Raw genomic sequence first — 26,154 nt, forward strand, 5'->3', positions numbered from 1 at the left:
TCATGAAAACATGCACACACAAAAATGGCCAGAATCAACATTTTCAAAATTCTGGAAATTAACTAAGGCTTGCAGCAATCTGGGCAGAATTTATTCAAGAAAAACACTGGGTAAGAACAACAAATTTTATGGCATTTTTAAATTGCCTAGTCCCATATCCCCCATTCTCAACCTCCACTGTAACCTTGAAAACCAACATCCCATAGTCATTGTGAAAATCAGCAGCCTGGAAGATGCTGCAGGGGTGGATTATGGTTGGAGCTCCTTCAAAGCTCCAATTCTCAACTGTCTTTATTTGACCTGAACGATGGTTCCTTGGAAGACCTCACTCACAAAGCTGTCTTTATTTTGCCTACCTAGGAGCTTGCCCAGTACAAACAGCCTTCTCCCGAGGGGCACTTGTCCAAAACAATCAGAGGCAGTTGTTTAACATTGAGGCTGCCCAAGGTGGTAGATAACAGTTGAAGAAAACAAGCTATCCAAAAAGCTTAAAAGGAAAAGCTGGAGAATAGAGATGTCCACAGGGGGCTTTGAAAAGTGCCAACACACCCCTGGGAATCTAGAAGGCCACACATATGTGGAGGGCTGTGTGCATGCTCAGGGCTGTGTTCATACTCAGAGAAGGCATGAGAAGGCCCTAAATTCTCACCTCTGGCTGACCCTGAGACTCTGCAACAACCAGGAAGTGAAGGCTATAAGAGGGTTGTCAACTGCCTGGTTGAGTGTTGAACTGTGCCTTAACACACCCACAGAGCCCCTTAGTAAAGACTTATTGATTTTAGACATTTTAAGTCATTAGCTGACCACTAAACCAACTGAGCAGAGACTTTAGTACTTACACGTGACAAAGAATACAGACTTTACAAAATTGGTTAAAAAAATTACTTAACACACAGGAGCAACAAACAATAACAAACTCTGGTTGTCGGGGGAGAATTTGACTTCCAGATATGCAACATTATATTTAAAATGCCCAATTTTCAACAAAAAGTTACAAGACCTACAAAAGAACAAGAAAGTATGGCCCATACATGGGAACAATAAAATAGCAACCAACAGAAACTGTCTCTGAGTAAGCCCAGAGTTGGAATTTTAGACAAAAGCTTTAAATAAACTACACTAAATATGCTCAAAGAACTAAAGGAAACCATATTTAATCTGAACAAGTAAACTATAAGATAATATTTATGAGATGATCTCAGAAAAATGAACACAGACTGGATATTTGATGACATTAAGGGATTATTGTTAATTTTTAGATGTAATAAGGGCTTTGTGATTATGTTTTTAAAAAGAGTCTTTATTTAGAATAAAGGTCTAAGATTTAAACTTATACTCTAGGCAAATATACACAAAAATAAAACAGGAATCATGTATGATTGCCACGCAAAGTTTAACTCAAGGCAAAAATACACTAAATAAAGGAAGATCACTTCATAATAATCTAGGGAATAATTCAGCTATCATGACCTTCATATATGCTTTAGATAAATGGTACTAAAACACATGAAGCAAAACTATCAGAGGGAAAGGAAAAATGGGAGAAAATGTCTATTAATAATAAGACAATAATAATAATATCCTTTCAATTCTTGAAGGATATACGAGAAGGTATTTCATAGAAAATTAAAAATAACTCATAAACATAAGAAAATGCTCAGAGTCATGGAAAATTAATAAAAATACACTTAAAAGTTTTAATCTATCCTTTTAGCAAATTATAAAGACTGACAATATCCCACATTGGAAAAACTGAAGAAAACAGTTGTTAGAACTACGAGTGGGAGTGTAATTGGCAACATGTTTGTGAAAGGCAATTTGGCAATATCAACCAAAAATTTTATTGTGCATCCCAATTGATTCTGCAACTGCCTTTCCCAGAACTTTTCCTACAGAAAAAAAATCTTATAATTGTGCAGATAGATGTTTAACATACTTTACATACATAAAATCACAACTCTTTACAATGTTCACTGCAGCATTCTTGAAATAATAATGGGCATTGGAAACCACATAAACATTTATGAATGGAGGGTTTGTTAAATATATGTTGACATATCCATCAGAAAGACTGAGGCAGTCTACGTATACCAACATAGAAGTAGGTCCACGATATAGTGTGAGGTGACAAAAATGATTAAGGGTCGTTAATATAGCATGTATATTCATAGACACATACACCATCATGTCACTAATGCTTCTCTGAGGTTTAGGAATATGAATGATTTTTGTGTTGTTCCTTATGAATTTTCTGTATTTTCCAAATTTTATATAATAAAAATGTATTGATTTTATTCTACAATGTTGTTTTTAAAATTTGCTCAGTTAATTGTCCAATGGCTTCAGATTTTAAGACAGCATTTATAATATTAGAGGGTGACAAGGATCTCCAAGTAGAGTCAGAGTGACTACAATTCTTAAAAAGCTGAGGCTGGCCAACACGTTAAGGACAATAACCAAAAATATGCACTTCACTGGTCTTATTTAAGGTAGAAGAGTAAAAAATATTATATTGATGAATGACACAGAGTACAGACAACTTTTTGACTTTTTATTTGTGTCTGACTTCTCTGTCAAGAAATACTTCTATTTAAAAGTAATAAAAACTTACCAAATCACTGCTGTACACCTAAAACTAATATAACATTGTACGTTAACTACACTAAATTAAAAAAATTAATAATAAATACCAAAGTAGCACATTATAATTATCTGAAAATTTGCTTCCAAAACCTTGTTCAGAACTCTCTAATAAAATTCTGGTGATGACTATTGTTAACACTGCTGTATGGTACATTTAAAAGTGGCTAAGAGAATAGATTCTAAAAATTTCCTTGGTATAATTCACTAGTTATTCCTGATTTAAAAAAAAAAAACAACTCTGTAAATAAAAGAAAACAAATGTTTGTTACATGATTTTAAAATGCCAGTAAAGGGACGCCTGGGTGGTTCAGTCAGTTAAGCATCTGACTCTTGATCTCAGCTCAGGTCTCAATCTTGGGGTTGTGAGTTCAATGCTGCATCAGGCTCCATGCCAGTGTGGAGCCTACTTAAAAAAGAATGCCAGTAGTATGATTAATATACTTTATGCTTAAATATTAGAAATACTGCTACTTAAATAGGGAAATTAGGAATGTTAATTACCATCATTTGATTTAGGATCTTTAGGAAGACTAGCCAAAGTAACTGGGCAAGAAAAAAAAATAGTCTAAGCATTAGAAATCAGGAGGAAATTAATACATGCATACCTCATTTTATTGCCCTTTGCGGATACTGCTTTTTTTTTCTTTTTTCTCCCTTCCTTCCTTCCTTCTTTCCAAATTAAAGGTTTGTGGCACCCTGCATCCAGCAAGTCTATTGGCACCATTTATCCAACAGTATTTGCTCACTTGTGTGTCACATTTTGGTAATTCTCACAATATTTTAAACTTTCTCATTATTATTATTATATTTGTTATGGTAATCTGTGATCAGTGATTATGACTCACTAAAGGTTCAAATAATGGTTAACATTTTTAGCAATAAAATATTTTTTAAATTAAGGTATATACATTTTTTAGATATAATGCTATTGCATACTTCATAAACTACAGTATAGTGTAAACATAACTTTGAAATGCACTGAGAAACTGAAAAGTCATTTGACTCACTTTATTGTGATATTCACTTTATTGCAGTGATCTGGAGCTGAGCCTCCAATATCTCCTAGGTGTGCCTATGTTCAAAAGTTAGTAGCTTTCAGAAATACCAACAATAATCAGAAAACATAATGGAAGAAAATATCCCATTTGCAATGGCAAGAAAAAAAGATGGAATACCTTGGAATAAACTTTTTAAGAATGAGCATGACCTACAAAAAGAAAACTTTAAATGTCTTTCTAGACATAAAAATGCTTTGAGAAAATGAAAAGGCAAAGATTAATTCATTTGACATAAAACTTAAAATTGTTGAAGACAGAAAAAATTACAATTATAGACAGTTTCCTTAATATACAAAAAGTGCTTACAAGTGAATAAGAAAAAAAAACACACAAATTAACAAGAAAATTGGCCAAATGCTTGAAAAATAGTTCAAAGGAAAAAGAATTAAAATGACAAGAAGCTTATGAAAAGATGCCCAACTCACTGGTAATCACAGAAATGCAGGCTGAAAACAAGATACATTTCATTTTTTTCTATTAGTAAAAATAAAATGCTCTCATAAATTTTAATTTGTGAAGATAGCAGTAAATGTTATTGGAGGAAAAATTACCAGTATCTTTGAAAAATAAAAACATATAATCAAAGATAAACATGTATAAATGTGAACAAGCATAGCAAAACTAAGAAAAAACCCTAAATGTTCATTAATATGGGTCTGGTTAAATAAATCATGGCATGTTTTTCTAGGTCAACATTTTAAGAAGATAAAGTAGACTTTCGAGAATAAAGAGGCCACAAAGCTCAGTGATAAAATTAAGTTGTGACAAAAATTATATGTAATTATCAATTCTGTTACAGCCCTCAAATGCATAAATGTGTGGAAGGTCTGTGTTATATTATGCACTGACACTACAGCCTAAGCTTGTAAAGATTTTGAAAGAGTGCTAAGCCCAAGTGATGTATCCAAATAGGTTTTCATCAGCTCAGGAAAGCATTCCAATGCACATGCATTTTCAAAACAAATTTGTATTATGTATATGACATGCTACATGTTTACTGCAGAAAATTTAGAATATCCAGGCAAAGAAAATAAGCAAGTCATGAATGAATCACAATGCCAGTATGTTATCCTATTAGTGTGTTTTCTTCTTGGGGTGGGGGAAATGACTGAGTATGTATAATATATATTAATAATTTATAATGGTAAAATTAAGGATTTTTAAAAAAATACAAAAAGGCACAGAAGGATAGAAAGTAGAAGGTAAAAGTTATCCCCTATGACCTCACAAACTTCAAACCAATTCCATTCTTTAGAGGTATAATTATTGATAGTTGCTTATATTACAGATATTTGCTGTGTGTGTGTGTGTGTGTGTGTGTGTCTGTCTGTGTGTCTGTTTCAACCATCACCCATTGACGGTTACACAGTCAAGTGAAACCTCTCAGACCAGAACCCATGGCATTTGATTTTAGACAGAATGCTCAAATCTGGGAACAAATGTTCTTCTGTGTAAAAGGCAACGAATTCCCAGCTGTCCATAGTATTAAGCTTGGAGAGAAATGGACATTGTAGGGCAGCTGGGCAAGGCATGGAATGAGGGGCAACCTATAAGGGACCACCGTAAAGGATTTAATGTCCTTAGAATTATAGGAAAAGAAACCTATATGACACTGCGTTCAATGTCTTCTCCTCCTAAAGTGCAATCCCCTCCTGTTTCTGTAACTCTCCCATACAGTTTGATATGTCAAGTCTCCCTGATACTTTTATAGGGCGGTACCTCCCACAAGCACCTGGAGAACTTGTTAAAACACAGATTCCTGCCCCACCCATAGACATCCTAACCCAGAAGTTCAGGGTGGACCCCAAGAATCTGCCAATCTAGCAGCCTCCCAGGAGGTGCTGATTCTGCGTGCTTGTGAGTCCTGCTTTGCATAGCACTGATTCTGGGAGCGCATAGGGAGGGAAAACTCCGGGTCATAATGACAGTAAGGGAGGACTGCTCCACAGTCAACAAACTTGTCAGCATTTCCTCACCGCCCTGCGGGAAATGGCAGAGCTCTGCCTCTGACCAGAAATGCAGTGAGAACTCTAGCAAGAGAGAGGATTTTAAGGTGGGAGGGACCAGCAGTACTAAAGTCTCTACAGCAGTAAAAACTGTTACTGGGTTTTGTAAAAGCATTTTATTAAGTAGTGGGCACAGAAGGCTATTGTTTAAAAAAAAAAAAATGATGCTGAAGGAGTAGAGAGACAGGAAGTACATACAGTTTGTCCAAACTCTGACGGTAAAGGTAGGGAGAAGATTAGGGTGGCAGCTAAAGATGTGGAGAATTTAAAATACATATATTTTAATATATAATTCACACACAAGTCTTAAAATTACACTTCCTTGATATCACTCATCATCAGGGAAGTGCAAATTAAAACCACAGTGAGATATCACCTCATACCTGTCAGAATGGCTAAAATCAAAAACAGGAAATAACAAGGGTTAGGGACGACATGGAGAAACAGGAACCCTCATGCACTGTGGGTGGGAATGCAAACTGGTGCAGCCACTGTGGAAAACAGTATGGAGATTCCTTCAAAAATTAAGGGTAGAACTACCATATAATCCACTAATTCCACTACTGGGTATTTACCCAAAGAAAATGAAAATACTAATTCGAAAAGATATATACACTCCTAGGTTTACTGCAGCTTTATTTAGAATAGCCAAGATATGGAAGCAACCTAAGTGTCCACTGGCTGATGGAAGGATAAAGAAGATGTGAGATATATATAGATATAGATATAGATATAGATATAGATATAGATATAGATATATATGATACACATACACACACACATACACACACACACTGGAATATATTTCCACCATGAAAAAGAATGAAATCTTGCCATTTGCAACAACATGGATGGAGCTAGAGAGTATTATGCTAAGCAAAGTAAGTCAGAGAAAGACAAATACTATATGATCTGACTCATATGTGGAATTTAAGAAACAAATGAACAAACAAAGAAAAAAAAGAGACCAAGACAACCAACCAACCAACTCAGACTCTAAAGTACAGAGAACACACTGGCAGTCATCAGAGGGGAGGTGGGTGGGGGGTGGGTCAAAGAGGTGAAGGGGATGGAGAGTACACTTACGGTGATGAGCACTGAGAAATGTATGGAATTGTTGAACCACTATATCGTACACCTGTAGCTAATATAACACTGTATGTTAATTACACTTAGATAAAAAAAATTATACTTGTATTTAAGATGGAAGAAATCTGGGATCTCTTCTAACCCTGATGGGAAAGGAAGAGAGGGAGAGATGGAGAAGAGGGGATGATGGGTGGAGTGGGATCTCTAAGGAAGTAGAGGGGCTGGAGTCCAGGACACAGATGGAGAGATTAATTAGCCTTGGAAAGGAAGACACACACTTGTGCCTCTGCAACAGGAGGGAGAAAGGAATGGCTGCGAGCAGCTTCAGGGCGAGGTCTCTTCTGGTGGTGTCTGTTTTACTGAGATTTTTTTTCACAATCTTCTTTGGAGTCTAGCACAGAATCAGTTTTTATAAATGGTCCATAGCTGCTTAAAAAGACAGTATATTCCCTCAAAATACAATGTTCAGTAATATCTGTTAATGTAACAATAATTATACTGTGCAGACCCTACATGTAATTTTTACTGACTTAAATGTATCAGTTTCTCACAGCAGTTTTACTTCTCGCCATTTTTCTTATACTTTTTTTCTTTATATATTTCGATGCAATGGTATTTGCATGCAAATTTTTAAGACTGATTTCTTCATCATCGATGGATATAAAATACTCATCTTTGTTTTTGGTGTTTTTTTTTTCTTTTTGCCTGAAATTCCACTAGCTTTCATATAAATACTACTATCATGCTTTGTCTGTCTTGTCAATTACAATGGGCCACTTTTAAATCCCAAATAGCCTCCTGGTCAATTCTCCTTCAGTCTGGAGCTACCCAGAACTAGAGACCCTGATGGACGGAGGAACCAGTTGTAAATATCATGGGAACAGTGTGCTACTTGGCCTCCAGGACAAGCTAAGTATAGACCACTTAAAGTCTCCTATCTCAAGTTTGCAAAAGAGGCCACCAATCAGATCTGACTCTGAGGCTGCTTTAAGATATACTTTCTAATGGTGTAGACTCCAATGGCTGAGAACATAGCACCTGGAGGAAAGGCTCCTTCTCTGTCCCATTCTACAGTGTTGATGGCAACAGGTCCCTGTCCTTGAAAACTCAGATTTGATGGTGGTGGTGGTGGGTATTGGTTCCAGCTGAACACTTTCAGTGTTTCAACTATTCCAAAACTTTTTAGTTGAAATTTGGGGTAAGAGATCTCTGATACTGCTACTCACTGGGCCATTCTCCAGGGACTTCTTCTTGTCACATGTTAAACGTCATCTGCATTACTGTTACTCTACAGACTACCTGAAAATGCAATATGGATGGGTGATTAAGATCATAGATGCTGGAGCCAGACAACCTGGCTTGGAATACCAGCACTGCCCCTTACAATTGCTGTGTGACCTTGGGAAAGTTTCTTACCTTCTCTGAGCCTCAGTTACATCTGTAGAATGAGGATAATAGGTATACTTGTTTCAAGGGGGTCTTGAGAGGGTTCAAATGAGGTAATATATGCACAGGGCTTAGATGGGAACTTCACCACCAGTAGGGCTGGGTTAGTGTAAGTTATTCAAACCTCACTGAGCACCTGCTATGCCCCCAAGAATGATGCCAGGTAACTTCAGATAAATCCCACCTCCTTCATTCTAATAAAAACCCTTTCCTACAAGTAAGAAAACTGGATTTTTTTTTCACATTTAAATGACTTTCCCAAGATCACAGAGTTCCAAGGCAGTAGAGTCGAGGCTAGAACCAAAAGCTACACTCTTAACCTTAACTTCTACTGTGAGACCGGGTCATAACCGTGTAAACCCAAACTCACTCAACAGAAGAACGTTCATTACAGACTTCCATTTTATGGGTTTCACTTGTTTGATTTTGCAATCATGGGGCTGACATAAGGATCCATTAAGTTTGCTTCCACGGACTTCCCTCCCACACATAAATGCTCAAATCCAGCTGTTCCATATTTTTTCTATGTCTCATTTCCTGCTGCAGATCACAGTTTTGCTAAGTAGCAAGATGTACAGGAAGTAAACTGTCCACACAATATTAACTAATCAATAAACATCAGTTTCAGCCCAGAAGGACTGTAATTTATATCAGATTGTTTATTTTCACTATAATGTCCAACTAGAACTACACCAACCTAAATATATCCATTCCATGGTATTACAAGAAAAGAGAAGCTTTACTCTCCCTTTGACAGGCTCATTCCCACCCTCCCATTACTGGTTTTTGTTTTTCAATTTTTAAAATTTGGTCGGTTGGGTTTTTTTGCTGAATAAAACTTTCCGTCAAGCATTTTCCACATTACTTTCTTGACCCTGCATTTACTTTTCCTTTCTGTTCTTTAGGTGAAAACACACACACACACACACACACACACACACACACACACACACACACACACACTCCCTGCCCCCCACTCTCCATTCCCAAGGAACAAGGGAGTGGTTTTTTTTAATTTTTTTTAAAGCTTTTATTTATTTCTTTGACAGAGAGAGACACAGCGAGACAGGGAACACAAGCAGGGGGAGTGGGAAAGGGAGAAGCAGGCCTCCAGCCGAGCAGAGAGCCTGATGCGGGACTCGACCCCGGGACCCTGGGATCATGACCCGAGCTGAAGGCAGATGCCTAATGACTAAGCCACCCAGACGCCCCCCCAAAGAGTGTTTTTAAAAAGAAAGGAAGGTTATCTCAATAAATGCTAATGTGAACAATAATAACAACCTTACGGAAACACTGGAAAGAACACTGATTTTCCTTTAAAATGAGACAGTGGCTGTGAAAGCATTTTGTAAGCTGAGAAACAACAGTGTTTGTGAATGTGCTCATGTGCTCATCACCGCTCCATGTCATTTACACTAGAAGGAGGTGGTCTGTGGGACACTGTGCAGAGTGGGGGGCTGATGACTTTTCAAAGTTGAGTACTCAGTTTTGATCAAGTTCACCTGTCGCTCTGTGCATAGAGGAGGGGACTGTGGGAGGCGAGGGAAGGGAAAGTCAGTGTATGGAGACACCCGTCCCGCAGCTGGAGGACTGTCCATGCTGCCTTCCGTAGCCAGAGGTGGGACAAATGACACACGCCAATGAGCAAAGACAGGGAAAGTCAAACTCAGAAATTGACAGCCACTTCTTAAAAGTAGAGAAGGGACACGCCAGGGATTTGATTTGGTGAGAGCAACCAGCTGCAAGCTGAAAACTGATTTCCATACCTACACCTGCCCTGCTACGACATCCCACGGTCCTGCCCTGAGCTAATTCCACACTATATCATGGAAATCAATTATTGCTGAATCCGCATCTGAGCATCCCCAGCCATCAGCTCTTGGGTCTATTCAGAAGCATCTGCTCCCAACCTGGAGCTCTGTTTCTTTACTGGCCTAAAATGCCTTTACCTCAAAAGAGCATGGTAACAGGCAGGGTGCCTAAGAATGTACACTTCCATGCTCATTTCCAGGACTGGCTTTGAACAGCATACAGTAGGGGGGCTTTGTTACACACAAGCAGCAAGAGAGAACTTTCTGTCCAGATGTTCCCCAGCATTGTAGTGTAACTTGCTTCTCTGCCCTTTATACTGCATCTCCGAAATCAAGAGCCCAGTGAGGATTAAATGTCCATTGGCCTTCTGACTCTATAGTGGGAAGTAGGGGTTCAGAATATGTCACCCCAGATATGCCACTTTGGCATACTGATTGTTTTGAATTAAAAGTACTTGAGAAATAGCAGGTGCAATAGCAAGGACACTCTGTCCCTCCTTTGTCCACTTGAAAGCAGAAGATAAATCCCCATACCAGGGAGCATAGAAGGCATCTTTATCACCAGACACAGGAATTTAGAGCCGAGGAGGCTTCATGAACAAGCCTTATTACTACTTCACCATTTACCACCCACAGCCCAAACCCCTTGTCTTGTCAATTCTTCACAAATTTATCATTTCTTTGTTTGAAAGGTATAAAAGCTTCCTGCTTTGGCCACTTCTTTTAGTCTCATCTCTGGGGGGCTCCCATACATACGTACATCATTCAATTTCTTTTCTCCTGTTAATCTGTCTTTTTCTTACTGGGGGCTGTCAGCCAAGAACCTAGAAAGGTAGAGGGAAAATGATCTTTCCTCCACTACAGGGCCATCAGAGGCTGAAAAGCAGAGGTATTCACCAAAGGCACATATCAGAGTCACCTGGAAAATTTGGTGACAGATTTATCCCCCAAAATTCTAGGGTAGGGCTTGAGGACTAGAACAGGGAACAAGCCCTCCAGGTGGTCCTGATGGGCATGCTGGATTTGGGACCACGGGGCCAGGCTCTGAGAGGTGGAACCATGGGCAGGTGGGTTGAGGTAGCCCTTGCACCACTTCTGGTTCCATTTTTTGCTACCTTTGTTCTGACCCCATCTCTCTAGGTCTCCATGGACACTTCACCTCTTGCTCATCTTGGAAGACAGCTCAGGAGGGTGGTGCAGCACATGGACTCTGAAGTCAGATCAGCTTGAGCACTTACTTGCCATAAGGCTTTGAATGAGGCATTTCATTTCAGGGAGCCCCTTTGTCACTGTCCCGTTTGTCAAAGGGGAGGCTATAATAGGACCTACTCTGTAGGGTTATGGTGAAGAGTCAATCACATCATATGTAAAAGCACTCAGCACAGTGCCTGGTACATATGCACAGAGCCTAGGGATGCCACTGTTATTACCATCCTGATTATTATTATCGTTAAGAATCCCCAAGCTCTCATCTGGTTAGTAGATGTCAGGTCTCCTGGGTGACTCCAGGTGAGACAGGGCTTGGCTGCCAATAGACTGCTTCTGCTTTTAATTCACATGGGCATCTGGTCTAAGTGGGTTCTTCAGTCCTGTTCCAATCAAGCCAATACACCTTTACAGAGAACATACCAGGTGTCAGGTATTGGGCCAGGTGTGAAAGGCCCTTGATGAGTTCACATGCTCTTGAGGGGGTCAGCGTACAAACAAAACCCCTCCCATGCAGGTGGCGATGGTAGCATGTAGAAGATATCCAAGCAGTGGTTCATGGGAGATAAGAGGAGACTTCACACCAACTCACTTTTCTGGCACATAAAAAATTTCCCAGGCCCTTTAAGAATAAAGGTAAGCCACCTCTGTTAAGCATTTTCATTAAAGCATCAGAAAAGGTCTTTATATAAGATCCTGGTCTTATTTCTCTGACCTCCATACAATCCCAAGATCTGTGTTTTTAAAAACAAGAAATAAATTACAGATATACTTAATAAGCTTTCAGAGCTAGAAGAGGTTTTGGAAATCATCCATGCTAACACTCTTAGTATACAGATGAAAAAGCCAAGGCCCCTGTGATCCCACCTAAGATCACAGATAGTTAGTGGCCAAGCTGAGGTTATTACCCCAGTCTCTGGCTTCCAGTGCAATTCTGTTGCACAACATGATTTAGTCCCAGTGAAACCATAATAGGAAGCCGAATCATCTCTAGCAAAGGCCTGTATTCATTCGTTCAGCATCTACTGAGCTCCTGCGACATGCTCTATAAAGGCCAAGCAGGAAGTAAACAGAAAAGAGAAGAGTCAACTGTAGATTAGTAGACTGGGCGGAGAAAGCCTCCTTGAGGAGGTGACTCTTGAGCTTGAGGTGGAGAAAGACGCAACCGTGTTAAGAGCTGAGGGAAGTGTATGCCAGGTCTAGGGATTGGTCAGTGCAAAAGCCCATGGGGGGAGGGGGAAGGGCACTTGGCACTCTAGAATCTTCCAGATAGTGAGACTGGAGCCTAGTGCATGAGGGGCAAAATGGCGCACACGACATAACTAGAGCCAGCCATGACCAAGACTTTGAAGGTCATGGAAAGGGTATGGATTTTAGCATAAGTATAAAGGCAATTCATGAATGAGGTTTTAAGCTGGGGAGTTAACGGTCAGTCTGGCTACTCTGTGAAAAACAGACTCCACGGCACTCCCTCTTAATGGAGCCAGCACGTCATTTTGCTCAAGTGTGAGCGAGCTAGGAAGAGAAGGAACACGGGGCCCTAGATGTTCAGCATCCGGATCTTTCCTCTACGTTGTGCTCTCTCTCACTGAATTAAACAGGGGGAAATATCTCATTAAAATTAACAGGGTGTTGGACTTGAATATTCCTTGGCCACACAGACTTCTGGTACAGGAATATAACTGATCAGAGATCTGCCCTTGAAGGAAGAACAGGGAGGCAGAGAGAGATGATGGGAGCAGACAGTCTATGTACCATGTTACAGCTGATGCAGCCTTCCCTGTTACGGAAGGAGTTCAGGGTATGGACTGTTTTTGGAAGTGACAGTCAAAGGAAAAATGGCCTGTGTACGAAGAGAAAATGTCACCATAATAACCCTCCAGGCCCAGGATTCTATTTCTGTCAGGAGTACTGAGCGAGGGATGTTTGGTAAGAGGGTGTGGTCATCTTAAAATGTCAAAGTCCAGTGAAATGCTGGGGTTCCGGGTCGGCCTTGGGCATCCCTGTATGAACAGGCTTAGTTGCTACCAGGTAAAAATGCACAAAGAGCCCAGAGCAGACCAGCTGAGCTTGTTTATTTGCCTTATGCATGTGCACCCTTATGTGGATAAGACCAAAATAGTGGGGGCACCTGGCTGGCTCAGTCGGTTAAGTGTCCAACTCTTGATCTCAGCTCAGGTCTTGATCTCAGGGTCGTAAATTCAAGCCCCACATTGGGCTCCACACTGGGTGTGGCATCTGCTTAAAAATATGTATATAAAGGACAAACCTGGAAACACAATAGAGTCCCTAAGTGCCAAATCAAGACACCACGTAGATGTGCTTGCTTCTTTGTTGCTGTGTTTAGAGTTTTCTCTCTTTAAAAATCGAGTGGCCTCTACTTCCCTGTCCCAACACCCAAAGCTATTTATGCCATTGTTGGTTCAGTCTCTCCCCCTCTCCTGCAGAACAGGAAATTTGTGTGTTTTATCTGGATTAATTTCAGATTTTTCTCATAGCAAAATTTGGCTCCCAGCACTAGGACCTTGAACCTGCCTGGCTGCCTGGTGGAACTGATAATCCGGGAGCAACCCTGAGCACTCTATCCAGAGCCAGGCTGTGCCAATGGCGTCCCGCGGCCATGGCCTGCCTCAGCGTGAGCCCCAAGGCAGGCAGGAATGATTGCTTGGCAAGGTGAGGACGTAGGAGCTTTGTGGACTCTGCAGGCCCGGTGATGCGCACTCGGGGAGAGAGACATGGCTTGGTTTCCCACATTTCTTTCACACAAAGCATGATTATAGGGAAGTGCTTCCATATGGCCCACGGAAAATCCCAGCCAACAACGGCTGTGGCGAGCCAGTTTCAGAGCAGTAACAGACATGAAGGGGCTGTACTGAAAATCCAGGATGAGAAGCAGCGTGTTTTCACGCAGGCAGGATCTGCTAATGTCAGCCGGAGCCCAAGCACATACATACGGGGCCTGGTGACGACGGGCCAGCAGTCCCGCTCTCACCATGTCACCTCACCTGCCGGACGCTGCCATCGCCCTTTCTTCGTGGAAATTAATCAAAAAGATTAGATTTTTAGGGGTTTGTGACCTGGAATGTCCTGAACTGGCACAGGGGTCTGAGACGCCCTCAAAAAAATCAGAATGGCAAATTTGGGCCTTATGGGTACGATGTATTTCCAGGAAAATGGAGGGAAAATGCAAACTTTTCAATAGATTCTCAAAAGGATCTATAATCCAAAAAGTGAAAATCAACATGTGTGAGAGAGAGAGACACATGGAGAGAATCTGATCTACCTTTCCAGGAGCACAAAACTGTGAAATACAACCAGGCCCCTTCCAGCCAACACCCCACCCCAACCGTCCCTTCCCATTTCAGGGCCTCCTCAGCACACTTCCCCAGAAAGACTGGTTTCTTGACCCAATTTCACTCAGCTTCTCCCCTGGTTCAATTAGAAGTATCTCCATTTCTAATCTCTGTTGGACCCTGACAAGATGACGTTTATTTCTGATGAGACTTCCAGGCTTTTTAAAAGCCAACACTAACTCTAGGCGCATCCCCAACACCCAAGCTGGTGATTATGTTCCCCCTTCTGGTCTTCTCATCCAAAAGCCGACCTGAATTAACTCTTTACAGTCCAGCCTGGCTCTTCACAGTCTTCCCTGGAGCTGCAACTTTCCTCCACCGTTAGTTGCTCCCCTAATTCACTCTTCCTTGACACCTCTGACAAGGTTTTCCTCCATACCCATCAGCAGCTCTCTTAAAAACAAGACCCAGATTGACAGACTGTTGACTTAGACTTCTGTTTACAAATATCCACATTGACATGGAATGTATGTAAAAGGTGCGACACCCTTCAGTACCATACCAAAGGATCCATACCTTATTAATCCTGACAATACCTCTACCAAGGCAGTACTATTGCTGTTTCCAGCATCAGTGAGAAAACCAAAATGCACATAGAAGTTAAAAAAAAAAAAAAGAACTTGCTCTGCTTACACAGTCGTAAGCAACAGACCCCATATTTCAACCCTGGCCCCAGAGCCCAATTTCTTAGCCACTTTCCTATAGTGCCTTTCCTAATTGGTTATGAGAGATGTTTCTTAACATCTCTGGTCCTTAGTCTCCTCATCTCTCAAATGGGCTTGACAAGAGCAAAACTACAATGGAAGGGGGTTGGTGGAATTAAGTGATACTCTGTGCCTGAAGAGAACTCTGGGAATGGTTAAGCACTGTATCGATGTTAGTAATACCAGAGAGGGTGGAATGCTGTATCCTTGCTTCCCCACCTCCTTAGAAGCCAGCATGTGCATGCCACAGTTCTGGGTGAAGAGGCGGAACTCCCCGGGGAGGACTTCCCTTCCTGAATAAAGGGTAGAGCATTCAAGGAATGTCTTTGGCACCACCATCTTTATCGTCTGGGTATCGATGGGTGCAAATGTTTTAACAGGGACTTTGGAACTGCAGAGAGGAAAGCCATCTTCTAAGGATGATCCAGGAGAGAGAGAGAGGGGAGCCCGGGTCCTTAAAGACATAGCAGAACAGCTTCCCCAACCTTGACTGCCTCCTGCAGACTGTCCCGCATTTGTAAGTTGAACTTTCCATGATTTGTAGTGGAATGCATCCCTCACTGGTGCACCACCTCTTAAGGCCAGCTCCTTCACGAACAAATCTCTAAGAATTCCTGGTTTCCAGTCTCAGGTAGCCCTCGCAGCGATTCCTCTACCTTTTCCTGTGTTTGATGAGTTCCTTCCCCTCCTTTCTTTGATGGGGACACTCTCAAGTCTCTGAGAGCCCTCACACTTACACAGCTGACTCTTACGTCTTAATGAATAGTACATACACACAAAAAAAGCCAATATGCTGGAACACTGCTCATTTCTCACTGTGTTCTCCACGGTGCCTGTAGAGTCATCCAGCTGCTGACATGGTGCAGGTGTGTAGGCTCCTTCTGTCCCAGGCCAATCTATCCTTCCACCTCATCTCACCTTCTGCTCCCTCCTCAACCCACTGCAATCAGGCTTTGGCTTCAGCCTGAAATTCATGGAGACCACTCCTGTCAAGGTCACAGATGGGTCTTCAAGTTGCCAAAGAGTACATTCTGGACTCTTATTCCAATCCATACCACAGCAGCAGTTCGCATGGTTGACCATTACCCCCTTTTTGGAATTACTCACTCCTCTGGCTTCCATGACCCTGCTTTTGCTAAGTTCTGCATTTACCTACTCTTTTCATTTCCTCTCATTCAGATTCCCTTAAATTTCTCCACTGGCTAAATGCCTTGACTTTGGATGCTCCCCACGATGCATTTCTGGGCCTCCTGATATATTCTACACACTCTCTTTGGGTGGACCTACTTAACTTAGTTTACCACCAATAAGGGGATTTTGCCACCAGCCAAAAATGAACTGCCATATTTCAGATCCAACCTTCAACCACAAACAAAATATAATCAACATCTGTTTAAAGGTATCAGAAAGGTACCGAGACATTTAATACTTAGGGAGGGCAAATTTCCCAAGAGAAGGAAAAATCCAAGGAGCTGAGCCCTGAACTTGGGTATGGGACCCCTCTTCGTGAACCCCTCACCCAAGGGAACAGCAAACATATCCACTCTGCCACTCAAGTTGGAGTGCTGGCATCATCCTCTTTCTTGGCTCTCATGGTCTTCATCCCAAGCAGTATCAAACTCTGCAGGTTCTACCCACTAGAGATCTCTCTGATCTGTTCCTTCCTCTACCTCTCCCACCACGCTCCCTAGACTAGGGCCTCACGATTTCAAACACCTTTGAGTATTTTTTTAAAAAGCTTCCCCTTTGGACTCCTTGCCTGCAGGCTCACCTCACAGGGAGTCTAGCCTCCACCTGCTGCCAGAATCATTTTACTAAAACACAGATAGAACCATGTCAATCCCCTGCCTGGACTTGCATGAGTGACTCCACTTAACATGATGTGTGCAGCACAACAATGAGGGCATCCATGGTTGCCTGCAGAATGCCATCGGTCTCATCCTCCACCCTATCCAGGGTGGGAAAGGATTCAGGCCCGAATGACCTGTTAATAGTTTCTCAAAGATGCCAGGACTTTCCTTTAGTGTCACACCATGAACTTCGTGTTTCCTCCACCTGGAAAGCCCTCCCCACCCTCTACCCCTCCCATGGTGCTCTCCCCATTTGGAGAGAATAAGTAAAATCCCTATTTCATAAGTTACGTCAAGGTAAATTCAAATGGGGGCGCCTGGGTGGCTCAGTCGTTAAGCATCTGCCTTCGGCTCAGGTCATGATCCCAGGGTCCTGGGATCGAGCTCCGCATCGGGCTCCCTGCTCCGCGGGAAGCCTGCTTCTCCCTCTCCCACTCCCCCTGCTTGTGTTCCCTCTCTCGCTGTGTCTCTCTCTGTCAAATAAATAAATAAAATCTTTTAAAAAAGAAGATAAATTCAAATGAACAGATTTTAAAGGAGGAAAACAAAACCATAAAAGTGCTGGCAGAAAACACACAGGAATAATTTTTTCCCTTTCAGGCAGGGGGCCGCCAACTACAACCTGAGGGTCAAATTCAGCCTACTGCCTATTTCTGTAAATAAAGTCTGGGTTGTTTTCTTTTTTTTTAATTTCTGTATGCCTTATATTTTTCCCCTCCGTTACTACATTCTTTTGAGTTTAACTCACTTTTTATAAGCCTTTTGATTCCATTCTCATTTCTTTTTCTGTATATTTTGGATATATATTTATATACTTCTTTTAGATGTTTAGATATTGCTTATTTAAATACCATACAGATCACATTTAATCTCTTGAATTTATAACAAGTCTAGTTTTTTTGGTCAGAATTAAAATATATATATATATATACATATATATATATATTTTTTTTTTACTTTAAAAAATGGAAAAAGGAAAGCTTCAAAACCAGAGTGTGCTATTTTGTTATGAATGTCTCATGTGCATTCTAAGTACTGAAAAGCAAGCCTTTTTCCCAAAGGACAATGTTACTCGGACAGATGGACTGTAATTACAAAAGAAGGCTTTGAAACATAAAGGTGCTCGTGGCAACTAGCGGAGAGAGGAAGTCCTGGCGAGGACACAGAGCAGTGAGCAGGTGCTTGGGGAAGGCTCCAGGAGGTGAAGGATGTGGCCCCAGGTCTGCGGTCAATGTCTAGCTGACCACCTGGACGCCAAAGGGGGTTAGAACACCGCTGGCAGGATTCAAGAAGAGGGCATCCCTGCAGCCTCCAGAAAAGCCACAGTTGTGGCTCCCGAGTGGGTGGGTGTGCCCCTCCAGACTCCAGCCAGGTCCCCTCGGGAGGACTTGCTTGCTGACACGTGGTAAGAAGCCTCGGCTAACAGCACCCACAACAGGGGAGGTCCAGTATGACCAGCCACGCTTGCGTGAGGTATTTTTGGAAGGGTCCTTGCTACCACTTTGAGGCTTGAGGTCCCTCAGACGCACACCACCCATGCAGCCCTGCTGCATAGCATCACAGGCGTGGCCTTCGCCCTCCATGCCCTCACTTGCTTCTGCACCAGCTTGCTCTGGCGGAACCTCTTCTCCCCCGGGATGCTCACTAAGGAAGTGATGACATAACAGACTCGCCCGTGGGTCACCAGCCGCACCTTCTTCAGTCAGTAACAGGTGACAGACGCCTCTCAACCTCTGGCCCCTTCCCATCATGGCTGCTCGCTGCCACGGTCGCCTTTGGGACTTGGGGTACCTCTTGTCACCACTCCCCAGTTTCCGTGGCTGACGTCCACAGCAAGTCTAGCTTGAATGGATACAGCTGTACATAAAATTTTATTGGAACACAGTGATAGCCATTGTTCTCAAGTCATCTGTAGGTGCCTTGGTGCTGCGAGAGCAGCGCTGAATCGTTGAAACCGGAAACTTACGTCCTGCAAAGCCCTAAAACACTTACTCTCTCGCCCTTTACCCAAAATGTTTACTGACCCCCAAATCAAAGGATTAAAAAAGGCAGATAACCACTAAAAGAGAAAAATGAAAATTTCTGAGCATATGAAACTTAGAAACCAACGACCCTAAAAACACAAACAATATTGAAAGTCAAGTACCAAACAGAGGTCCATGTTTAAAAGACGTATCACCAAAAAATGGAAAAGGAAAAGGAAAATAAAATAGCATAACAGACAAAAGGTTAACACTCAGGATGTAATAGAAACTCACAACGGTGGGGAAAAGACCAACGTCCGCACAGAAAAACGAGTAAGTGACTTCAGGAGCTGACTGAAAGATGAGAAGGTAGAGGGGGCAAGAATTACATGACAAGATGTCCTACCTTGTTAGCAAGCAAGGGAGGCAACTAAAAAGTTATCATTTCATGCTTTACCTTAAAAAAATGGCAAATATTTTTTAAAAACTCGTCATACTCTGTATCCGTCACGATTCAAAGAAACAGGTGGTCTTGGAAAAAACAATGGAACCAAAAATGTGACAGGCACATGGAAGAAATCTGACTTTTGGAAAACTGGCCCACAGTGCTTTGCCACGAGAAAAGCTGAGCGTCGGGAAGCCCGTACTCCGGGGCCAGCGGGGTGTGGAGCACGGTCTGCCCGGTGTGGGGCGGGGGGGCCCATATCACAGTGGGGTTCAAACCTACTTTTTTCCGGAGAAACGTGCGACTTCGATTGTCCCCGCACAAGCCTGCAGGTGGAGCTGTCACCAGCACAGACGCCGCAGTTGTCCTCCCGGGCGCTGCTCCCCAGGTGCCGGTCACAGCCCACAACCTGCGGACAGAAGCAGGTGTCAGGAGCCCAGAAGGGCCGAGGCTGCAGGCTGCAGGGCCCTCGGGCAGCCCGCCCCCACCCCCACCCCCGGAGCGTGTGAGCCTGCTCCAGTTCACCACATGCCTCTCTTTTGTGCAGACAGAGTTTCGCTCTCTGAGTGACAGAAAGCCTCACAAGTGCCTGGCTGAGAGGACTCTCACCATGGCCCCAGGCTCCTTAAAACAGAGGAACTGAAGCTGTCCCTCCCTTTACATTTTTATTTCTGTTTTCATGGGTAGTCATATATTTTTGTGTATATGAAATGAACGGAGCATTACAGATACTCTTTGCTCTGCCCCCTCTCTCCCCACGCCTCCTCTCTCCTCGGGCCCCTCTGCTGGAGTCGAGGAATATCCTTCTGGGCCACGGTTTTACCTTCAACATTTTTTATTTTTTAATTTAAATACAACTTAGTTAACATTTAGTTTATTATTAGTTTCAGGGGTGGAATATAGTGATTCATCAGTTGCATATAACACCCGGTGCTCATCACATCACGTGCCCTCCTTAATGCCCATCACCCGTTACCCCATCCCCCCATCGCCTCCCCTCCAGCGACCCTCAGTTTGTTTCCTAGAGTTAAGAGTCTTGGGGCGCCTGGATGGCTCAGTCGTTAAGTGCTGCCTTCGGCTCAGGTCATGATCCCAGGGTCCTGGGATCGAGCCCCGCATGAGGCTCCCTGCTCAGTGGGGAGCCTGCTTCTCCCTCTCCCACTCCCCCTGCTTGTGTGCCTTCCCTCTCTGTGTCTCACTCTGTCAAATAAATAAATTAAATAAATAAATAAAATCTTTAAAAAAAAAAAAGAGTCTCTTACGGTTTGCCTCCCTCTCTGTTTCCATCTTATTTTATTTTTCTTTGCCTTCCCCTATGTTCATCTGTTTTGTTTCCTAAATTCCACATATGAGTGAAATCATATGGTATTTGTCTTTCTCTAACTGACTTATTTCACTTCACATAATACACTCTGGTTCATCCATGTCATTGCAAATGGCAAGATTTCATTCTTTTTGATGGCTGAGTCATATTCCTGTGTGTGTGTGTGTGTGTGTGTGTGTGTGTGTGTGTTGCCTCTTCTTTATCCATTCATCTGTCGATGGACATCTGGGCTCTTTGTAAACCATTTCTGAAATGCGGAGAGGAATGAATGGGAGAGATGTCTCATAGCATACGCCTAAACTGCTACCTTTCAGTCCTTTGTGAGTTATCATTTTTGTGAGTTACCTGTGTGTGCATATGTGTGTGCGTCTTTACCAGATGGTGAGCTTCTGTCTATGAGGACAAGGGCTAGGCACATTTCTTTTTACTGTACAAATACATCTTCTATATGATGCGTGCCCACTCATATTAACTGGTGAGAGAGTTTATCTCTACCTCCCTGTATCACTCAACTTTATTTGCATTTCTATACCTGGTGTTTAAGTGCAGGGACTCTGGAGGCAGGCAGCCTCTCTGCTTGGCCCCTCCAACGTTTTCAAGATGGCGGATGGCCAACAGTTCAAACTCTCAGAGATCCATCTTCCTCAAGACTAACACACCGATAATAATATATACTTCACATAGGGTCTAGTAAGGATAAAATGAGAAAATGTATGTAAAAACTCTTAGTACAGGGATTAGAACATTATAAAGGGCTCAGTAAAAAAGGCCCCTTCTATCATCTCTGTTTTTCATTTTGTTTTCACTCCTGGGCACAGCCCCTACGTCTCAGTGCGGGTTGCTGCGGAATCACTGCCTCCAAGGTGTTGAAGAGAGAATAAAACTGGAGGGAGTTGAAACCACACCTACAGACTATTCTTTCCGAAATTTTGGTGCTGAAGGGAAGGAGAAAGACCAAATAAAAGTTTCAGGGAGAGGCAGGGAAAGTTCCAAAGAAGTTTAAGGAAAAGCCCGTGATTAAAGATATTTTTAAGTTCACAAAGGGCTGTCATGAAGAAAGGGTTTACATTTTTTCCTTGTATTTCCAAATGGTGAAAACTACAGGTTTAAGCATAAGTTTAGTTCAATATCAGAAAGTTGGAAAAATCAGAGTTATCCAACAACAAGTATTCAACCAGGAGCTAGGTAGGAGACTTCCTGGCGGGGAAACCGGGGCGGGATTAAATTCTCTGAGGAGTAGCTAAATCCAAAGACTTTTGAGATCTTTTCATCCTGATTATATAATTTTATAAAGGTGATAATGAAATACTACCACTAAGTTTATTTTTACTGAATGCCCACCATGTGTCTGGCATTATGCCAAGCACATCACACACTTCATTGAATCTTCACAGCAACCTGAGGACACAGGTGATATCTTCTGTCTCTATTTTACAAATAAGGCACTTGAATGTCAGTGAGGCTAAATGACTCTCCGGCATCACACAGCTAGTAAATGGTGTCAGTAATAGCCGGGAAACCCAGGTCGGCTGACACCAGAATCTTAACACCATGCTACACCCTCCTCACCTTTAGTAGCAGCAGACGGACCACAAAGAACTGAGTCACACAGGCAATTATATCAATATTTACAAGTACATGTGGAACAAATTAAGAGTGATTGATTTTGGAAACACACTTGCATGGTTGGGATTCAATCAATGAGTAACTTGTGTTCATGCAACTTTCTCCAAGGGGAGTAATTCTACCATTAAGTTATAGAAACCCTGTTCCCGAGCCAAGCTCTGTCCTCACAATTCATGTCCCTGAGCGCTCTGCATTTCATGAGAATGAGAATCACCCTCTATCTGGTCATCCAGAAAGGGTGTGGGTTTAGGAGCTAGGATGGGCTTGTTTTGAAGAGCGTTTAGGGCCTTGTAAGACATTAGGCAAGCAAACACCTCCCTCAGCACTTAATTTGTTTCAGAATTTTGTTCCAAGTGACAGTTCATCCAAATCTTACAGCCAAAAAAAAAACAGTGAAAACATCACAGAAAAACAATATCTGAGAAGAAGCTCTGGTTGCCTTGCGATTCATAGGGTCTAAGTCAGAACTACCCTTGAAACTGAGGGACTACTGAATTTGGGCTCTCAGATCTCATCGTAATTCATAATAAGCAACTTTTGAAAAGCTGCCTGAGGTGTTTTCAACCTCTGTGACATCTCCTGAAGTCAAGATTTCTAACTGTAATGATTTAAAAAACCACTAATCGATAGAACATGTCAATAAATTTATTAACAACTATTGAGTAACCAATTTTTATATAGGCAGGCGCTACGGGGTATAATTTAACAAGACAAGGCTCATATCCTACAGTGCAGTTAATGAGACAAGTCACACAAGGTATCAGACTTAAACAAATATTTAAAATACATAAGCAGTGCTTTTGGGAATAAATACTCCTACGTAAATCATCACTTCAGCTAAGGACCATTTCACCATTTCTATATACGAATTCCTAATTGGCTAAAAGAACATAGTATTTAAATAAGTGGAATCAGGATGCCTGGGTGGCTCAGTCAGTTAAGCATCTGCCTTTGGCTCAGGTCATGATCCCGGGGTCCTGGGATCAAGCCCTGCATCAGGTGCCCTGCTCAGTGGGGAGTCTGCTCTCCCTCTCCCTCTGACCCTCCCCTGGCTCATGCACTCTCGTGCTCTCTCCCTCTCTCACTCTCTCTCTCAAGTAAATAAATAAAATCTTTAAAGAAATAAATAAATGTCATCACTCCATGTTAAGCCACATATCTTTCTAGGTAAGTCTAATTTAATCCTTCTAGAACCAATTTTTTGAGTCAACTTCTGTTGGAGATTCTTGAAAACTGGATTCTACCGTAGAAAAAACTCTAGGTTCCTGCCTTGAAAATCAGAGTATATGGAGCTCTGGTGGTCATTAGAGATGTTCTAAAATACGGAGCTTCTCCTCTCAGCCTGTGGAAGGACTCTATGTCCCCATCCCCTTCTAATTAAGTGTGGTCTTGACTGTCTTGGGCCAATGAAATAGGAGTCTAAGTGCTGGTGTAAGAAGCTTCCCGGGTAAGAAGCTTTAAGGATCAGCGTAGGAGTCAGGAACTCCCCTTCTTACCACTGTTATGTAAACCATGTTCAAACAAAACCTCTCTCAGTCTGATCTCTTGACATTCAAAGAGCAGAGACCCCTGCTGACAAACGGTGGGCAAGTCGCATTAGCAAGAAGTAACCTTTAATTGTTTTAAGCCACTGAGCTGTGGTAGTTGTCAGTTACTGCAGGAAAGCCTGGCAGGTGTCAGAAAGAGCACAATTTAACCCACGAACAAGGCAAGGTCATTAACAGCAAGGTGTTATTTTCAATGGGACATTTCACGTCAAAATCCAGACTTCTGGCTTCTGTTGACAAACAGAAACTCTGATGTGTTTATGCGTAGATGCCCGCTTCACAATGAGCAGATACATATTCTCCAGGTCCCAACAGCCCTCGTGCTCAGCATGACCACACCCGAGCACTTTGTGTCTCTGAGAGTCTGGGCATGACGGTGCTGTGTGCGCAGGACCCACCTAGCATCCTGGCTGTCCTTTGCCAGAACCGCATCTCATTTCCTGTTCCAAACTTCAACCGCACTTCGGGCGACACGGAAAGTACAAGTATCATCGGTATGGTGCAGTGGTTAGGAAAACAGATTCTGGGGTCCGGTTGCCTGGGTCCAAACTCCAGCTACCCCCCTTTCTAGCTGTGCAATGCAGGAGAACTCCTTAGCCTCTTCCAAACTCATTTCCAAGTGGGGATGATGACAGTACCTACCTCACACATAGGAGTAGCTAACATAGCCAAGTGCTTTAGACAATGCCTGACACTCACTAAACACTCAGTGGATGTTCGTTGCTGTTCATTTTACTCTAACTACAAGGTGGCTTCTTCATCTAACCTGCTGTCAGGGAATTCAATAAGCATGAACAATAAATCAGACTTTGCTCTGAAGACGTGCTTCCAACCAGGCCCTGTTTCTCATAAAAATCAGACCTGCAAAGCAGAAGCAAATTTCATTCAGTGAGTGTCAACGTCTTATTCTGCCCGCCGTGCTCAGATTCACAAAAAGTTGTCCCCAGGAGCCCGGTGACTGCTCATTTAAGTGAGCAGACCATAAACACACTTGCAAAAATGTTGTGTGGTCTGTGCCAAGTGAACATCAGGGCTCAGTTCGCTCATCCAGAGGCAAGCAGCGAGAATCCCACAGTTAATTCTCTCCCATCCTACTGACCACTGATGGCCACGGCCACATTTTACAAGACGGGGAATGTGCCTGAACATTATCCTGTTGAAGGAAAAATCTGAATTCTCCTGGGTGTCCCGGTCATTTCTGAAGAAACGGCATACAATTCCTTTCACCCAAATAGCCTTGCCGAAAGAGCACTCAGCTTTTGGCAGCCAGGGTATCACCTGTTACTGCCCAAAGAATGGGCTTACCCATCAGCATCATGAAAACATGATAGAAAGCACACTTTTTTAAAATGAATGAATTCAGTACATTTTCCCTGCAAGCCCCATCAAGCCTTGGAAACTACTGGAGCCAACTCGGCCTCTGAGATCACGAATATGAAGAGGGGCCTGTGGTCACAAGGACAAGAAGGAACCAGGAAAAGGGAGCCAGTGCTGACTGCAGGCCTCCAGTGTGACAGTGACTGGGCTGGACTCATGGAATGTCGTTCGCGAAAGAACAAGTTTAAAATAGAACCTACCAGGAGAATAATACCTCTTTTTTTTTACCTACTGGAAAGACCAAGGCTGAGAGATGGTAGGAATGAATACCACAGGAAATGAGTACATCCATGTACACCAAAATGAGTGTCCACTCCAACCATGTCACTGAGACAGCTCAAGCTGAGATCGCCGGTGGGATTTGTTTGGGCCAAATGAAGCAAGCCCATTTCCCTTCTTATCTCTCCTGATCCCTCCGAAGTATCGGACACTGCTGACTTTTCTTCTTAAACACTCACCCACACTTAACTTGGTTTTCTCTTACTTTGCTATTCTATAGAAGTTCTGCCCCATCAAGTGCACCCCTTCCAAAACTTGCTCCTAAAATGGCGGGGCCAGGACTCTGTCGTTGGAAATCTGCTCTTCTTATTCAGTCTTTCCAAGGCCATCTATTAGCTTTAACCATGTGACGACCCCCAGATCTATGTGTCTCATTTAGAATTCTCTCCTAAGCTCTAAGTGTGTATATCAACTTTGATATTCACA

At 42.5% G+C, this 26,154-nt stretch overlaps 1 protein-coding gene across 5 annotated transcripts in view; it reads right to left on the minus strand.

The window, feature by feature from the left end:
• The window catches only part of ADAMTSL3 (ADAMTS like 3), a 359,890-nt gene that overhangs the window by 172,138 nt on the left and 161,598 nt on the right, over positions 1-26,154 (minus strand). For all 5 annotated transcript variants that reach the window (XM_025893321.2, XM_073882182.1, XM_073882183.1 and 2 more), the window contains exon 7: positions 19,858-19,984. In XM_025893321.2, coding sequence (XP_025749106.2) covers positions 19,858-19,984 — 127 coding nt within the window. The remainder of the gene's footprint in view (positions 1-19,857; positions 19,985-26,154) is intronic.

This window comes from Callorhinus ursinus, unplaced genomic scaffold (assembly GCF_003265705.2).
Source record: "Callorhinus ursinus isolate GAN/ISIS: 27379988/994484 unplaced genomic scaffold, GSC_fseal_2.0 scaffold45, whole genome shotgun sequence".
Classification (NCBI taxonomy): Eukaryota; Metazoa; Chordata; class Mammalia; order Carnivora; family Otariidae; genus Callorhinus; species Callorhinus ursinus.